The sequence below is a fragment of the Pieris brassicae genome, chromosome 8 (genome assembly GCF_905147105.1).
Source record: "Pieris brassicae chromosome 8, ilPieBrab1.1, whole genome shotgun sequence".
Taxonomy (NCBI): Eukaryota; Metazoa; Arthropoda; class Insecta; order Lepidoptera; family Pieridae; genus Pieris; species Pieris brassicae.
The window spans coordinates 3,036,118-3,053,795 of record NC_059672.1 but is presented as its reverse complement, the minus strand read 5'-3'; the positions used below and the strand labels follow the sequence as shown (position 1 = coordinate 3,053,795).

Below are 17,678 nucleotides of genomic sequence, written 5' to 3'. Positions count from 1 at the left end.
ACAAAAAGAGCTAGCATCAGAAAATAATGGAAGCAGCTGGAAGAGGCCTATGTGTCACAGAATATGCTGATTTCCAAAAACAGGTCATATGTGTATTAGATTAAGTTATGTAACTTAAATAAGTGTTAATATATTATACTGGGTGTCAGCTATAATAATAATCATTATTATTATTAACCAATATTCAGTTCCCTTTAAATTTACAATTTAACAGAATCATATACTATATACCACCCCAAATCTCATCTGCTCACATCTGCTAACATTAACCAGTATGTATAGGGTAAATTAAATTAAAAAATACAATTCTTGTGAATACATATAAAAAAACAATAGAATAAAGATTTCACTATATAATAAAAACCTAGTCTAGAGCTATATATTACATTTGTACAGGTATTAGAATTATGACATATTAAGTCTAATCAATTTTGATGGAAAAACTGGCGCCACATGAGCAACCAATGTCTGCATTTGGATTCTGCACAACTCTAAAAGCAGATCTAATTAATTCTGTATGGTAGTCAATAGTTGAACCCTTGATGTAGTCCAATGATGTCTCATCAATCACTAACTTAACACCTTCTCTTTCAAAGATCCTAAAAGAATATAAAAGAAGATATTAGTATAATTGTTTATTTTATTTACACTAGTAAATACTATTTCTACACTACTGAGATTCAACATTTAAACCATGTTAATGGTGTTTATTTATCAACAAATTATTTCAAATCAGTGTTAAATTTATGATAAGCAGCATTTGTAGTTATCACAAGTACAAAAGAGTATGTAAACTTTGAAAAGGTACACAAATCATTGAAGCATATTATAACTTAGTATTAGTTACATATTTGTTAGTTGCAATACAACTCTAAACATGAACTTAGTGTTTCTATTGATATAAAGTTCTAGTGAAAGATTGGTATTAAATTTTGATAGGTTCTCCTTTACCTTCTCCTTATCTATAATACTTATACTAGAACATTATCGGCCTACATACTTATCTTCATTTGATAGCTGGTCATCTAGATGAAATTTATACTGGAAGCCTGAACAGCCCCCGCTTTCTACGCATAATCTCAAAAAGATCTTATCAGTACATAGCTCTTTCAGTCTCTTCACACAGGTTTCACTCAGAAGGACTCCCTCATTCGGTGTAATTGCATTTTTCGTTGAATATATCCTAGATCGTAGTAAATATCGGGAATTATTTAACATTGACGACATAAAGCATTTGGTAAACATTTTAGAAATAATTATTAATGAACATAATAGATAAGGTTACTTTACAAAAGATTATTGTTACCAATACTAAGACGAAATTTTAACGATAATCATTATCAAAATATAAAAGACATTGTTATTTTTCCCCTTTTGAAAGATGTTCACAGATGATAAAAGTTGTCACTGTAAAGTGTCAAAAATTATCAGTAGTCAACGTTATTGTAAGCCGATAACTATAACTGTAGGAGTTCTGACATCTGACATTACCAAGTACTAGTACCGGTACCTTAGTAAAGATGCTTTAACAGTATATAAATTTTTAAAGTTCCTGTCGACAATGGACTAATGGCCCTGGCATTTAACGTTTGTATAGCAGCTATATATTATCCAAACTGTGACTACCGTATTATAATTGATTCATTTTAAATATAATTAAAGTTTTCTAATACCTCTCTATTAAAACTTTAATAGAGAAAGAGAGATCTACGATTTACTGATATACCAAAAATTATTCAAATGTTGTTAGTATGAGGAAAATTATATTCATATCTCAACATCTCTTTTTAATATTATAGTACTATGAATGAAAATACTTAATAAATAATACAAACATAACTTTTAAAATTCTTTTAATAACTGTAAAAGCCAGCCCGAACCGCAGGATAGTTGCGATAGCGAAACCGGTGCCACAGCCCTCCATTGCCATATCTGGTATAGTCGTAGATTAGATAAATAAAATAGAATAATTCAATTTACATCTACCAATCTATTAATTTGATTTTTACATTACACCAGGCCTAGAGCTCTGTTAATATATGCGAATGTAACCCCCTGTTTGTCGCGTTTACATAGCTAGAAATTTTAGGTACTATTAGGCAGTAGTTACTATTCAAATATATCAGAATAATCAAGAACCCAACGTCCTTAGGATTTAACATATAGGAGTCATACTTCGCGCTAAGTTCTAAATCACACCCTAATTCAGTATGTTCGCGATTAAAACGATAGAGAAACGTGAAGTAAACACACTATTATCTTTATTTTGTCTAGGTTTAAACAATTATAGATTAAAGTACAATAATCACTAGAAAAACTAAATCTAAAATAGGAAATTCAATATAACACGTGAACGGCGTTGTCTCTGCAAATATCTCTGAAAATAGCAAACGAGAAATTTTATACATTGAACATACACGTATATATATTTTAAGGAACTAACTACTAATAAAGTCAAAGTCAAATAACTTATCATCGTCAGAAAAGGCGTCAAGGCGTATAGCGGGCAAGAGGAACTGGCAAGAAACTTTCCGCCCCTCTTTTTAATCGCTAAGTTTTGAGTCATACAAATTATTTGGACTGGCAAATCAATCCTAAGGATTAGGATCATTTAAATATTCGTTAAATCATAAAAAAAGCTGTATTGATTAATTTACGTAAAACGAGAGCTTTAAATTTATTTAGTGATAATTCTTTAATTTCGCTTGGGAGTTTGTTGTAAAAACGAATACAATTTCCATATAAGTGGAAGTGGTTTATCTTCTGGAGCCTGGTTGGTCGTAAGCTTAAATTAGTTCTATTTCCAGTATTATTTATCTTCATTCGTTCATTTATTTATTTTTTTTAATACAACAAGGCTTCAAGAATAATATACTGGATATTTGAATTTAGAATCTGTGATTTTTATACCATCGTTCATTGGATTTTCTCGTTTTGGCGCCAATACATTATACAATATTTTACGTTATTAAAATGGAGTGTGGTGATAAAGAGATCCGACTCACTGTGAATTGCATGACACAAAGTAGGTATGGAGCCAACTGCAATTTTTTAAACTCTCCATACGCTTGGTATTAGTTAAATGTTTATGTACCGGGCTATTAATTGGTACAACGAGACCCCTGTTTGTGACAGAAAAAGATCTGGCCGTCCACTTAGTGTTCGTACGAAAAAGGGAAAAAATTTGAAGAAATCCCGTCCGAAAGCAAAAGATTTTATCTCAGGAGATGAAGATAGCACATAGAACTATGTCGCGTATATTAAAAGATGACTTAGGACTTGTAGCCTATAAGAGACGTACTGGTTATTACTTAACTGATAATTTAATAAGAATAATAAGGAGTGGTAAGATCGAAACAACTATTGAAGCGGTAGCGGGAGGTCAGAAAAAATTGTTTACGGATGAGGAAATTTTTACAATTGAGCAACATTTTACCAAACAATAAGACCGTATTTATGCTCAAAGTTCTAAGGAAGCTTTCCAATTAGTCGACGGAGTGTAACGTGGGCAATATCCGACTTCAGCGATGGTTTAGTGGCGTATTAGCTATGAAGGAGAGACTGAGCCATATTTTTATGAAAAAGGTATCAAAACAAGTGTTTCAAGATACCATTCTTGAGAAGGTAGTGCAAGTAAGACGGCGCCGGGTCATAAAGCTCGGTCTATGCAGTCTTGGTTGGAAACGAACGTTTTGGACTTCATCAGAGCTGAAGACTGGCCGTCGTCTAGTCCCGATCTTAATCCGCTGGATTATAATTTATGGTCAGTTTAAGAGAATACGGCTTGCTCCATTGCCATGATAATTTCGAGTCCCTAACACAATCTGTACGATTGGCAGTGAAGAATTTTTCCATGGAAAGAGTTCGTGCTTCCATTGGCCTCAAGGCCAGATATCATTGGAAGGACTATGGAAAGAGAAGTACTAGGAATGGAACTAAGAATGGAAGGACTTTTAAAGGACTGTATTGCAGACAATAGACACTTCGAATAAGCTTTTTATATTTTAAATTGTTCTATATTTATCTATTAAAATACACTATAAAAGTAATAAATGTTATTTGCAACATAAAACATATTTTTTTACTTTGTTTCAGTATTTGTGGCTAAATTAGGTATTGATCAGATAGTGTCATAATATTTAGGACCTTAAACTTATTCCGTACCAACTTCATTGGGGAAACACAACAAATACCCCGAACAGCCCGCTTCTGCAGCACAAATATGGATTGAAGCTCTACAGCAGCACCCCACAGTAGAATACTGTACGACATAATGCTGTGAAAGTAACTATGATACACAATTTTAACCGTTTCCTTACCAGTAAACTGTCGGATTCAAAGTTGAATTCTTTACTGCATATGCTGCGGAGCTCAGCCTATTCAAAACAGTCTATATGTGTGGGCCCTGCTGGAGTTTATTTATTTATTATTTACTAGTAATCTTACAGGTTATACACACACATAAAACAAAACACTTAGTCAATACAGAAAGCCAAAACAGATTACATAGATTAACAATGCATACATTACATAGAGTAACAGAAAACAAGTAAGTACATTAACAGACAAAATATATTTAACAATATTTTACTATCTATTGTTATGCCTAAATGCAGTTTTGTCAACAAAGTTTAGTTCACTGTCCTTTCAGGTTATCCAGGTACCAATATCTCGCTTTAAGCTAGTAGTTGTAAATCTAATACATTTTGTTTTGAATTAGAATATTTACTGGTCGCATAAGTCCGTAATATGTCTTCCTACAGTTAAGTGGAAGTAGGAAGCATACACGTACACACATATATCGATATAGGGTGGCTTGGCATCGACTTCAATGCTGAAACTTGGGCGTGCCCAACGTGCCATTATTAAGATTGACTTCAAAATTGTACAATGAAACAAAAAACGACTACACCACTTCATAGACAACGCAAACTATAAACAACTCAAAAACAGCACTTTCTTCTGTTAACGCTTTTTCTCGCTCGGAGGCCCTTTTATCTTTAACCACTCTCTTAAAAACAATATTGAGCTCTTATTGAGGAACAAATCTTTAATTATGAATTGTTTTATGTAGATTATGGCCAAGTACAGTTAACATGTCGAAAGGTAGGACTAGCTGCCAGGGAATTCTAGTGCACTTTATTTTGTTTGTATTGTTGTAATATAGTTTTTTTTCTTTTTTTCTTACATTCAAATCTCCTAAAATATTCACTTATAATGTAGTACCGGTTAGGAAAACGACATGTTTTAGCAACAAAACATCACTCGCAGAAATTACATTTAAAAGGTAGGTAAACGCCACTTAAATATTATTTATTTTTATTATAATTGTGTATAAGAATTTCAAATATATTAGGAGTTCAAAAGTTATCTAAGAAAATTTAAAACTAATCAACAGCAATAACATTAACTTTTCTCCTGGGATACATCGACTAATTAGCTTGTTTTAAACACACAGGACATATACATTATGTAAATATTTCGAAATTAATTAGCAATATCACATTTAATACTATTAATCATTGTTTTTTAATTAATAATGTAATTAAAAGTAATATAATTGTTTCAACCAAGTTTTCCTTTTAATATTTACCATGAACCAAGAATACGTAGAATAGCTAGATATTATAAACATCATTACGTTTTGTAATTTTTGCATAATAAAAATTAAACATACCTCAAATATTAATTTTACCACATTTTCCGTTCGATATAATTTAAGCAGAATCAATTGTAAGATTTTCCAAAGAATTTGTTGTTTACTATAAGCTTGCAACACTTTTACCTTTGATAATAAGTGCAAGTGGAACAAAAGTATATATAAACGAGAGAGACAGATAGTATATTGGGTAAACTGGCCAGCGGATCTGAAATAGCGGCACATTTACTCCTTTTTCTTTTAGATATTTCTCATATTATTATTACAGAAAAGTATTTTAAACTAATGTGCCAGTATAGATAATGGCTTGATAATTAGTTGTGAGAAAATTTGTTATGGAATCTAGCAAAATAATTTTCGAGTCTATATTTGAAACAAAAGGATACGTTGAACAGAAATGAACTGCACACAATTTAACTTATTTATATTACAGTTCGAAATAATTTAAATTTATAATTTAATTCCTTATTTATAATATGAAATTGAGCCATTTTCATATACTTATGGGAATTTACCCGTATTCTCTACAGGCCACCCCACTCCACTTTGCGCGGCAGCGGTCAGAAGGCGGGGTTTATCGGCAAACTCGCGTCGAAGCTGGCTTCACTGTCAATTCGAGAGCTGCAAAGAGTACGCTCGCGTTTATTACGTTATGTGTTTATATAGTGAAGTGTGATCTGTGAGAAAATTTCGAATGTCGTGAAGTCAAAGATTTGTGTTGTTTTGTGAAAAAGTGCAACTTGTGTGAAATCGACATGTTTTCTCTAGTGTTTTAAAAGTGTTTAAATCAAAATGTGCAAAGCACCGTGTTGTGCAAAATTGATTTTTGCCACGTAGTGACGCGGACGGGTAATGATTCCTAATGTGGAGTTCGAAGCAAGATGGTTAGAGAGACTCGGCACCTGTGGGTTGGAAACTTACCCGATAGCATACGTGAAGATCGAATAAGAGAACACTTTAAACGGTATGTCTATCACTAGCTCTAATTCATAAGTTAACACTAATATAAATCGCCTAATAGCTTAAAATTAACTATACTTACGTCCTACAAACACCTGATCAAAAGAATGAATAAGACATTTGAATAATGCGTCAGACTCGGAAATGGCGTTGTTAAGTACCTACGAATGCAGGCAAGCTACAACGTTTTACTTTGCAGGGTTACACATTTCATGACCGATATTTTCACTTCAAATAAACGTTTTATAGCTTTCACGACCAATGGAAGACTTGTGTACATAATACATTTAATTAAGTTTTGTTTTAGTCTATGTACCCTAGCGTTACGATATATCTAGTACATTTTACTATACTATATTATACTATGTACAAAAATAGTATGTATGGTGTGTACTTAAATTTTTACTGCAGTTTGTGGTATACAGTGGTATCCACTCGTTCATTGAGTACCATTTTATATACATAATTACCTAATTGACTATAATTTATTATTTATGACGACAATGACTAAATATGTTAGTTATTCACAGACAAACAAGGCAAATAATAACATCAAAATATATGTTGCCAAAAATATAATTCATAGGTACAATATCTTATATTATATATCTTATAATATGGAATTGAGAAGCCACAAAAACTATCAGCCGATGCTCAACATACGGCAAACCAAGTAATATATTTAGAATTTTTGTATACGTAATTTTGTAGGTAGTTCCAAAATGTTTATGAGATCGAAGTCTCTGTTGTTAAACATAAGATTTAGGAAACCATCAGAATTGGAGCATTACTGAATCCATAACAAATAAATATGTAAATAACGACAAACGAGTTCGAGACAAAGTAATCTTTTTTTAAAATACGTATTTCCTTATAATTATCAATAAATACCTAGTGTTAGTTCAGTAAAGATATATATCCTCCTACGTATAATGTTTACATACTTAGCGAGCTGATGCACGAGATTATTTATACCTGGGTTGAAATAAAGTTTTAGTAAATGTCTATTCACGCAATCAAATTGGGGTCTTTTACAAGATTCCATGAACTTCGTTTACGTTAGACGTCATCTATGACAAAAGTAATCCGAATCATGACTTATGGGGGGATTTTACTATGCCTCGATAAGGACGCTGCCACTAAATTATATTTTTTAAGTTTTATGAATCGTACAAGCACGTAGCAAAAGACGTTGACGCCATTCTGCGTCATTGTACAGTCCAATCTTTCCAGCTGTATGTTTTGTTTTACGTGTAAAGTTTCTAGTTTTAACTTTATTTTTGGCTATTATACTATCTAGTTTAAAAAAAATCTGTACTCCCAACGATTTATATAATAGATTATGTTTCAGGATTATATATATTTCTTTAAACGTTTGTTACCAGGAGATGGGTAAGTTAACTTACGTGTGTTAGATACACATTATAAGTAATAACGAAAGAAAATAGACCCTTTATTAAATTTCAGAATGTCATTCCAACTTATATTTAAATTCAAGAGACGTTACCATTATTTCTGTCCCAATTTTTGATATATTTCTGTGTTCAAGGAGAGATTGTATATTTTGATATATTTGAGATACGAATTACGGATTCAATAAATGTATGCTTTCAAAAATTTACAAGCGATCTATGTCGTCCCTATTAAAACGTTTTATGTATCGATGTCATGTTAGGGCCAACTAAAAGATAAATTATCGTCCACTAGTGTCATACCAATTAACGTCTATATATCATCTAATATTTATATCACCCAATTTTTTTTTGTTTATAAAAATCACCAGAATGAGAGCGAAGCTCGCGAGTATATCTTTAAGACCAAACACTTAGCTCAGAGCCAGTCTTCTAATAAAACACCTTTTATTCATTACTAATGATTCGTAACATTATGAAGTAGCTATGTGTTTAGCTGTTAATATACAGACGTGTTGGTCATTCTGGCCTGGCATACCACGATATCACAATGTTGAAGTTATAAAGTGAAGTGATGAATTTTAAAATACGGCACGACATACGCATAATATAACTCATCGACTACAACAAAGGTAAAAGTTACATTTACTATTTTAATCTTAAGCAATGTTGAGAAGGTAAACAAACTTTTAATTTCAGTTCTACATGTTCCTATCGTGCATGTATTTGTTCTGTCGGTATTCTTCGTATTCATGTGCTTTGACTCTGTACAGTTTGAGAGAGAAAACGTATGAACGTGTTTATTGTGAGCACCAAGTCAAGTCTCATACAGAAGAATAAGAAGTATATACAGTGCCAAAATACATAAGTGCTTTCTGTTTGATACATGCATGACATTGCAACCATGCAATAGTGCGAACTATTGGTAACGCAATTTTAAAATTAAGGTAACCGTTAAAAGTTTGAATATAAAAGATAAGATGACAGTTGACGACAGTAGATGTTGCCCTTATGTGAACTACTACCACTGGATTATTTGGGGTACTCCCTAAATATAAGATTTGGAACACTCGAAAAATAAAAAAGTTCAGGTATACCAGCAAGTATTCCGAATGCGCGCGTGTTATACATCCATGAAATTACATTTACAATTAAAACTAGTCATAAATTCATATCCATATTCCATACCTTCCTTGGTACGAAATGAATGTTCCGCTTTGGTCTGGTTTTATTTTTTATAAATATTTATAATTTAATAAAAAGGCTCTAGAAATACAAGCATTTTCAATTTTTACAAATTCTATCGGTCGGGTAGTGTATGAAACTAATAATAAGTTATTAGATAAAATATATAAATCGCGCAATAGAAATCAACATAATTAATGAACGTTCAATAGGCATAGTTTTGCCTGTTAGTTTAAGAATTGATTAGTTTATAGTGTTGTAATGTTGGTACATAAGTAAATTATAAATCCAAGAAACACTGTAAGGTCAAAAAATTTAATAGCCTTTATTACTGCATTTATGCGCAAATGCTTGAATCGACACAAAAACACAAAGTTAATAGAAAATATAATTACTGGGAGATTTATTTAATTTCTTTAAGGTTAAGAAATTATCCTCAGACACGAAAAATAACCTATAAGTCACCTCTCAGATACGCGACTGCACCTATCGATCAAATAAATTTTAATATAAACAAGTCCTAAATTGGGTGTGTAAAAAAACGTTGTGAGCTTTAACGTCGTCTCCTTTTGTGTTTACAAGTATATTATGCCTTAAAATTAAACCAAAACCTATAATTAATTATTAAATCATATTATGGTTCATTGTGATTCTGCATTAATTTTGTCTTCAGGTATAAAAAGCATATGTATGTATATATTTCCTATTAGTAGAATTCGTTTTGTCAGAATTATTCATGCGTTTTTTACGTTGTCTTGTTTGGATGATGTAAAAGATTCAGGCCGCAATATAATTATCATATTCACATAAAAGCAATCTGCATTTAAAATTTTAATAGTTGACGAAACTTTTCATACGTAAATAAAAATGTTGGTTACAACTCGAACGTTTTGCAATGTCGCGCTCTAAAAAAGCGTAGGTAGGCTCGCAAACGAATTACAAACTGTAGAGTCATTGAACTCTATGTTTTTAAAATTGTATCTATTAGAAAGTACTGTTTGGATACGATCTATGTTTATTTTTAAATTTTACTAAACATTACCAAACAGATTCAAAATAGTGGCATTGAATTGAGGTGAGTACAAGAAACGTGCGTAATGAATAAAAATTTATTCTAACCGAAATTAATAATTCGACATCCGTTTAAATAACGTTATGTAGATTATAAATGCATAAACGAAAAATATTTAATTAACACTTTTAAATTAATTTAAATTCACTTCACTGTGTTAACTACAATCAACATATTTTTTTTATAAAAGTAATAATTTACAGACACACAACAGCTTACAGCTTGAGACTTCGTTCATAATATTGTATATAGCCGCGCTCAGCGTTGCACGATGGCGCGGCGCCCAGAGCCGAGAAGTGCGGCAACGTCGCCTCAGATAATTCGAAACGGCTCTCTGTTCTTGAGTCTCAGTCTCGACTTTCGGTACCTACAAATATGAATGTTAATTTTTATGTACATATTCTATGTAGGTTTATTGATATTCTATCGCGTTCATATGCCTTCTAAAGTACACATAGATATATATATATATATACAATTTTTACTATTATAAATGTACTTATTAATTAAACGTTTTAATTTTTTTAACACGATACGTTTTTAAAATTTATCATTTGAGATATACAACACTTTTTAACCTTAAATAAAATTAAAGAACCCTCTGTTGAAGTAATGTAATATTGTTATGCAACTTTAGCGCGGTGACAGTACGGGGTACCATTCCGTGCGGCATTGTGTGGCTCCACCCCAGTACTTGCTTTATCGACCTGCGCACGCTACCCGGGCAATTGCTAGCTCCGACCCGCCAGATAGAAACCCTAATGCTATCCCCTTAATATTGTGTCTATGTTGAAATGTTTTTCAATATCTTTTGTGCTGATTACCTATAATTTTACATACATATAAGAATTCAAGGTTTTGAATTCTGTTAGGTTATGCGTAATTTTATTCTTAGTCATTGATATAATATTTAAAAATCCGATTTAATACGTACAAGTACAAACACTAACCTCTATTACTCAGGAGAAAGTTGTAATACTCGCTTATCAAACTTATTTTTTCTTAGTCCAGAGGTCATCGAACCGAACAAGCTGTTACGTCGCTGGGTGTGGAGCTCTGCGATATTAATAATGATTAATTTTAATAAATTTAAATAGATAGTTCGTAGGGATTGGTAATTGATACGTCGAATTCAGAGTACCATGTTACATTTGCGATTTATTGTAGCTTTAAAAAAATTATCAGAATCAATATAATGTATTATTAAGTGTATCTACTACAGCAATTAGTTTTAAATATTAGCTAGAGTTACTAAATATTACCATACTATAAGGTTGGTTTCAACAAAAGCATAATATTCATCTTGATTTTACCATTATGATATTGAATTCGTTTTTACTACAGAAACAATATTTTGAGCGTCTCTTAAATTAAATATGTTAATAGATTCAGTCTATATATTGTCTAATTTATAAATACTTAAAGGGACGAGTATACCGCATATTATTAGATTCAATTTATATCTTTATTCAGAAAGTAGGCTGACGTCATCGAGCCGGTATAACCTCCCCCCCACTCTTTCTCCGCATCCTGTTCGATACGTTTCGTGCCGGTCGCGGCCCCGCTCGGCCGTTCGTCGTCGCACTTCTACAAATGCCTTTATTATTATTATCATCACACACACACATAAGCACCCTTACACACCGACACAGACGCATTGAATTGGTTTCACACGGAAACGGGCACAGCGGGCGCGGCCATGTTGAAGTAAACTTGGCAACGTCGCTCTAGACATCGACCGATTTAATCATTCTTTGGTACCATATACACTCGAGCACAATAATTTATAGTTTATAAATCTTGTTATCAATATATTTTAGACTTATATTGCTTCGTTCGCAGATAATAATATTTTTATAATAATATATAATATCTATTTGTGTTTTCGGACACTATCTTGTTTATGGTTTAACTTTAAAAAAGTAACAAATGGCAGGGATAACATTTTAGAAACGTATATTTAATGTGCAAAGAAATAAATAATAAATATGTATATAAAACTTTATTTATTGCCCTTCGTACAAAACGGTATCAGTCTTGTGTTAAGCAAATTCTAGCAATTCATTACGTGTTAAAGTGTCGACAAAGATGTTGCTATTTTATACACTGAATTAATTTGTATGCTGTAATTTAGCATTCAAACTTCAAAGAAACCAGTTTAATAACAGCCATAAAACATTAGACAAAAAATACATTGCCGTAGGTACCTACTACTACATAAATAAGCTGAAGAAACAAGTTTGAACAAGTCGAATAGGCAACGTCGCACACAGTCAGTAGATATCGGGTGAAGTGCGGCAACGGCGCATTTTTTGTATTTGCTATGCACGCAGTCAGCATGACAGCTCGACTCACAATGGAGATTGGAGACGCCAAGTGCGACGCAACGCTTCACGACCCGGGGCCGGCTAGCGAACGAGTAGCATGCTTGTGTTCATAATTCAATATGCGTAATGCTGCGGTACTCAACAGTCGTGTTGAACTAATTATAATCCTCGTTATATTTCTATTCTTTACCGTATTGCACAATATTTAGAGCGTCTTATATAATTAGTAAATTGGCTTACCCGCATCTTTGCACACGTGGGGCCAGAATCAATTTATTCGACTTTTGAAAAATAATTTAATTAGAGAATATTAAGCCTATGTGTTGCTTTCTCTTCTGTATTAAATCAGAATCTAATAGTTTTGTTCTATCTGCTAGAATTTAGTATGCATATTATGTGTAACCTTACTTAAATCGTTAATTGTGCTTTGTGTTTAAAATCTTCTTCTATCAACATTAAAAGACAAACTTTAGCATAGCTTATGATCATATTTCTATCGTTAAATGTATGTGTATGTTGGCCTTAATGTTATCTTAAAATATCCAGTCTTGGATTTTTCTTTTATTCGAATGCTTATTTGTTGTACAAGGAATGTTAATGTTATCAAAGGTTAAAATGGAATTATAGTTTTTTTTTATATTATAGTTTTATTTAATAAATTTATTATCTGTTCATCAAACCTTTAATCACGCTTCGTCAACTCATTGATGGCGATTGTAGTATTGATGTTCTGTAGCTTTGCCGTGTACAAACTAGAATGTTTGATGTATATATTAAATAGTTGTAAGCTATAAAGTGTCTGTTCATTGCAGTTATGGCCGAGTCCAGAATGTCAAGTTATTGGGTCGAATGGAGACCGCAACAACGGGTGCCAGTGGGGGTTCTAATAGCGGTGTTTGTGCCACTGTTGCCTTTATGGACATCAAGTCCGCTTCTAAGGCGCATAACATCGAGCACGTGCTGGACGAACGAACACTTACCACTGAGTATTACGAGCCCACCGCGATACCCACAGCAGCTGGAGCGCCATCGGCCGGCTCCTCACCCGCCGGCTCTGGTTACTCAGGTTCATCATCCTCCGTGAATTCAACGTCAGCGCCAGCCTCCACTACGCGGTTTCATCTCTCGTGAGTATCGCTTTCAGTAGGCTAATTACCATCTGCCGGTGTCACATAAACCTATTTTAATGCTAAATTCATTTATTTTCTACTATAAGAAAGGTTGATTATGACTAAATCCGTGGTAAGGTAACTATAGTACGTTGTATGAGGAACATGATTTATGATGCAAGCAGATGGTCCCCGCAGCGACCTACCTAAAGACGGTGGACGTCGCCAATTATTGTGCATTTACTGTCAGACAATGACTAACTCCTGAAATGAAAAAAAATATCCATAAGTATTTGCTTCGAGCTTGCAATGTTACGGTGATTATGAATACGATTACATACTTGTCCCAAGCATGTCTAGTATTAGCATCCGCACAAAGTACTGGTGCCGCCGCCGCCACCGACCACAGCCAATCGCCACTCAAAGGATTGCAGTGCTTACTTGGATTGCAGTGGGAAAATTGCAAAAAACAGTGATAATATAGTGTTGTGACCTCATGTGTTAGTGCGTCCCTTGTATGTGCATATTGGAGTGCAGTGAAATTGGATTTGCTCAACGCTCACCCGAAGATCATATCTCCTTGTGGCTGGCGGCGGTCCCAAATTGTTTTATGTATGCACCAAGTTAATAATACAACGTTTTATTTTATGTGTCTTGTCTGTACTAAAAGATAATATTAACAAATCGCCGTCATACCTTACACGTCGGTAAACGGTTACACGAAAAAGTATAGACTGGATACGAAATATAAAACAAACATGATACCAATTATATTGATAAAACTAATACAAAACTTCTACTATTAACTATCATGTATTTGGTTCTGAAATAACCACCTCCTTGTTGAACGATATTCTTAAATTAAATAATTTGATATGACCACCACAAGACATTTCTTTTATAATAAATTATTTAATAAAATTTAGCGTTAGCTACTCTACAGACTATATTTGTTTTGAATATATGTGTAATATGTAAAGAACGAAGTATGGTTTATCTTATCGAAAGCCACGGTATCTTATCGTCGCTTACATTATCGAGAAATATGTACTTTTAACACATTTTGTTAATTGTGGATGTAATAGTGACAGTTTTATTAATATAATTTTATTTTCAAAGTGACTCTCCGTTGATGTGTGCAATATGTCCTATTTTTTTAATAACTAAATTAGGCTAAATTATACTAGAGAGCGTAATGGTCGTTTGTTTCTGACAAATCATGTGTATTCAGTGATGGAAACGAACAAAATAACAGTGTAGGTCTCTGATATTTTCAGGTTTAGACGTAAAAGTGCGGGTATGTGTGTGACGTTTCTCCTAATTAAATTATGAAGTTTTATATTAAATAAGTGTTTTTTTCTTCAATTTGTTATTTTTACGGTTCGTTCAACATGTCATACCTAATAGGTATTCTTAATTATTCGATGAAAACATTTCCCTACCTAACTCTAAATAATGGTTAATAATGAAAGCTGAAATATAATTAGTTTGTTGTTTGGCCAAATTTCATTAATACTTCGGAGATAACAAAAGTTGTTATTTTTATAACGATTATACTGACTAAATCGTGAATTACATATACATTTTCATAATAGTCGTTTCTATCGTAGTTTCAAAAGCATACACAATTTGAAATCATCGAAATTTAAACTGACGTACCCGAAAACTTTCCAATTACTTCTACTTTATATTGTTATATTTATTCTTCTGCTACTTTCTCTGCGCTAAACTTTGATATTCTCTTCAAACGTCTAGATAAATTATAATACTGCTTACGACCTAAAAGAAGCATAAAAATTATCGTGTGAGTCATTAATCGAAAGGTAAACAACATTTTCATAAAGTCATCGTAGCAATAATAATACGATTTACATACAGTGGAAATAACCGTATTCATCTTCCATCATGCTTAAAAACATGTATGAAGATTTATACATTTGAAAGGCTTGCCAAGGTCAGTAAGGAAAATTCTAACAGAGAACAATTCTACATTTAAATAATCGAATTATTTCAAACATTACATACAACCTCAAGAAAAAACAAGTAAACGTAATTTTGTATGTAATAATTATAATGTTAGTTTAAGATCAAAACATTTACAAGTGCAATTGCTTTGCAACTGAACGCGTTTATTACGTTCACCTTCGTCCTTCACCGCACAATCAAAGACACAAATAGTGTAACAAACGCGTCGCGCTACCTTGATGAACTCGTACTTTTCAACGTTCACGTAGAACGATTAAAAAAACGGTACACTCATTCGTAATTTTGTTTTTGCATACATTTTCCTCCGAGTATAAAAAAAAATATTGCGATGAAGAAGCAATATTTAAGTTAAAATTAAGATTATAACAATACTTAGTAATCAACATATCATGGATTTTATATGTTGTTAATATGTATTAAAAATAGTACTAATTATAAATACTAACGATTTGCACATATTTTAATGCAAAAGCTTAAGTCAATAGCTGAGCTCTAAAACTGTTAACAAGTAATCTAAAATTTTCAACCCAATTTTTTGAGAGATTAGAATTTTTTTTAATCTACTATACACTTCACTTTCTAATACGATCGAGTGAATGAATTTTTGCTTAAATGCATTTTATTGTATATTTCGATTAACGATGTTAATCCAAATCACTACAATTAAGGTTAAACTAGTTTAATGACTGAAAGTATATACAAATTTTTATATATAACTACGAAAAAATGCAATAAAAAATATTAAATAACATTATTTCTCATTTGTTTTGATCGGTATTGTGTTATTTAATCAATTAAATGTTTGTTAATTTGTGTTAAAAGTTTATTTATATATTTTTTGTTGTGAAGGTCCTATTGGGAAATGTTTTTGTAGAAATAAGGATTTAGCTTGGATATGAAAGTATTCAGTATTCAATGTCATTTTTACTAAGTACCTCTTTCTATAGGGTTATGATCTATTTTCCTTATTCATAGTGAAATTAGCATCAAACAATTCAGCCCCCTACTCGAGGCGCCAAAGCTAATCAATGGATAATTTCGTAAATGTAGTCAATGCATTAAGTAATCTATATTTTGTTAGACATTCCTTATCATTGATTTTTATTAATTGGCAATAGCAGATCTCTGATGAATAAAAATATTTAAATCCCATCCCAGTTTCCCAAAAAATTACATGACGTAGGTTTATATATATATTTATATATTATAAGTATTATTTTATTGTAATTAAATATATTTTATTTGATTGATATTGACACTAAGAAGATTGAACTTTTTCCACTAATTCCCTGATTTAACCTTATTTATCGAAAAAACAATGAAACTCTGCTTACTTTATACATTGTAAAACGTATGTAACAATGGCGCTAATTTTTATATCTAGGCCTAGGTTTCCTGACGATGTTTTCCTTTAACGTTCCTTAATGAGCGAGACCTTTCAGATTTGCACGGATAGACTCTCTGTATATGTGCTCAAATGAGCAGAGTTAAGCTGTGTGTTAAATAACGCTCGCAAAAACAATCACTAAATAGGTACGGAATTCTGAGGGCCAGACCAATACAGTTGTATTGTTTGTTTCGGAGTACAGTTGCGTGAAATTTCATCTACGTAAAATACGTACCTTTATCTTTTATTTGTTGTTTGTTTAAATCAGCAATTGCGAACATTTTAGAGTTTTGACACCTAGTTACGTATATAAAGCAATCAGTACATATTCTTCGATTATATTAGTAAGTATATTAACGACTTATTATTTACGTAATTTTTTTACATTAGCAACAGCAACGCGTAATGACTCATCGCCTACGTATCAAGATAAAGATCTTTTTTGATATGTTAAATTGTAATGTAGGATTAATATACAATGAATCGTGAGCAACTAAATCGCACGCAAAACTTTTCATGGAATAGGCGGTGTTATTGGTATTGTGAACCGTCATTGTACCCTATATTTACATAAGAAATTG

At 32.2% G+C, this 17,678-nt stretch overlaps 2 protein-coding genes across 8 annotated transcripts in view; one reads left to right on the top strand and one right to left on the bottom strand.

Annotated features, from left to right (window-relative positions):
* Positions 1-335: 335 nt before the first annotated feature.
* On the bottom strand, positions 336-1,388 carry LOC123713125 (iron-sulfur assembly protein IscA-like 2, mitochondrial). The gene is made up of 2 exons (XM_045666638.1): positions 1,001-1,388; positions 336-599 (listed from the first exon to the last, which is right to left on the bottom strand). The coding sequence occupies exons 1-2, from the start codon at positions 1,243-1,245 to the stop codon at positions 422-424; spliced, it is 423 nt and encodes a 140-aa protein (XP_045522594.1). The 5' UTR covers positions 1,246-1,388; the 3' UTR covers positions 336-421.
* Positions 1,389-6,277: 4,889 nt separating this feature from the next.
* The window catches only part of LOC123712848 (protein split ends-like), a 56,262-nt gene continuing 44,861 nt past the window's right edge, over positions 6,278-17,678 (top strand). For 6 of the 7 annotated variants that reach the window (XM_045666169.1, XM_045666165.1, XM_045666167.1 and 3 more), the window contains exons 1-2: positions 6,278-6,623; positions 13,428-13,742. In XM_045666169.1, the coding sequence (XP_045522125.1) occupies positions 6,541-6,623; positions 13,428-13,742 (398 nt within the window). In that variant the 5' untranslated portion in view covers positions 6,278-6,540. The remainder of the gene's footprint in view (positions 6,624-13,427; positions 13,743-17,678) is intronic. The other variant, XM_045666168.1, reaches the window with a different exon arrangement.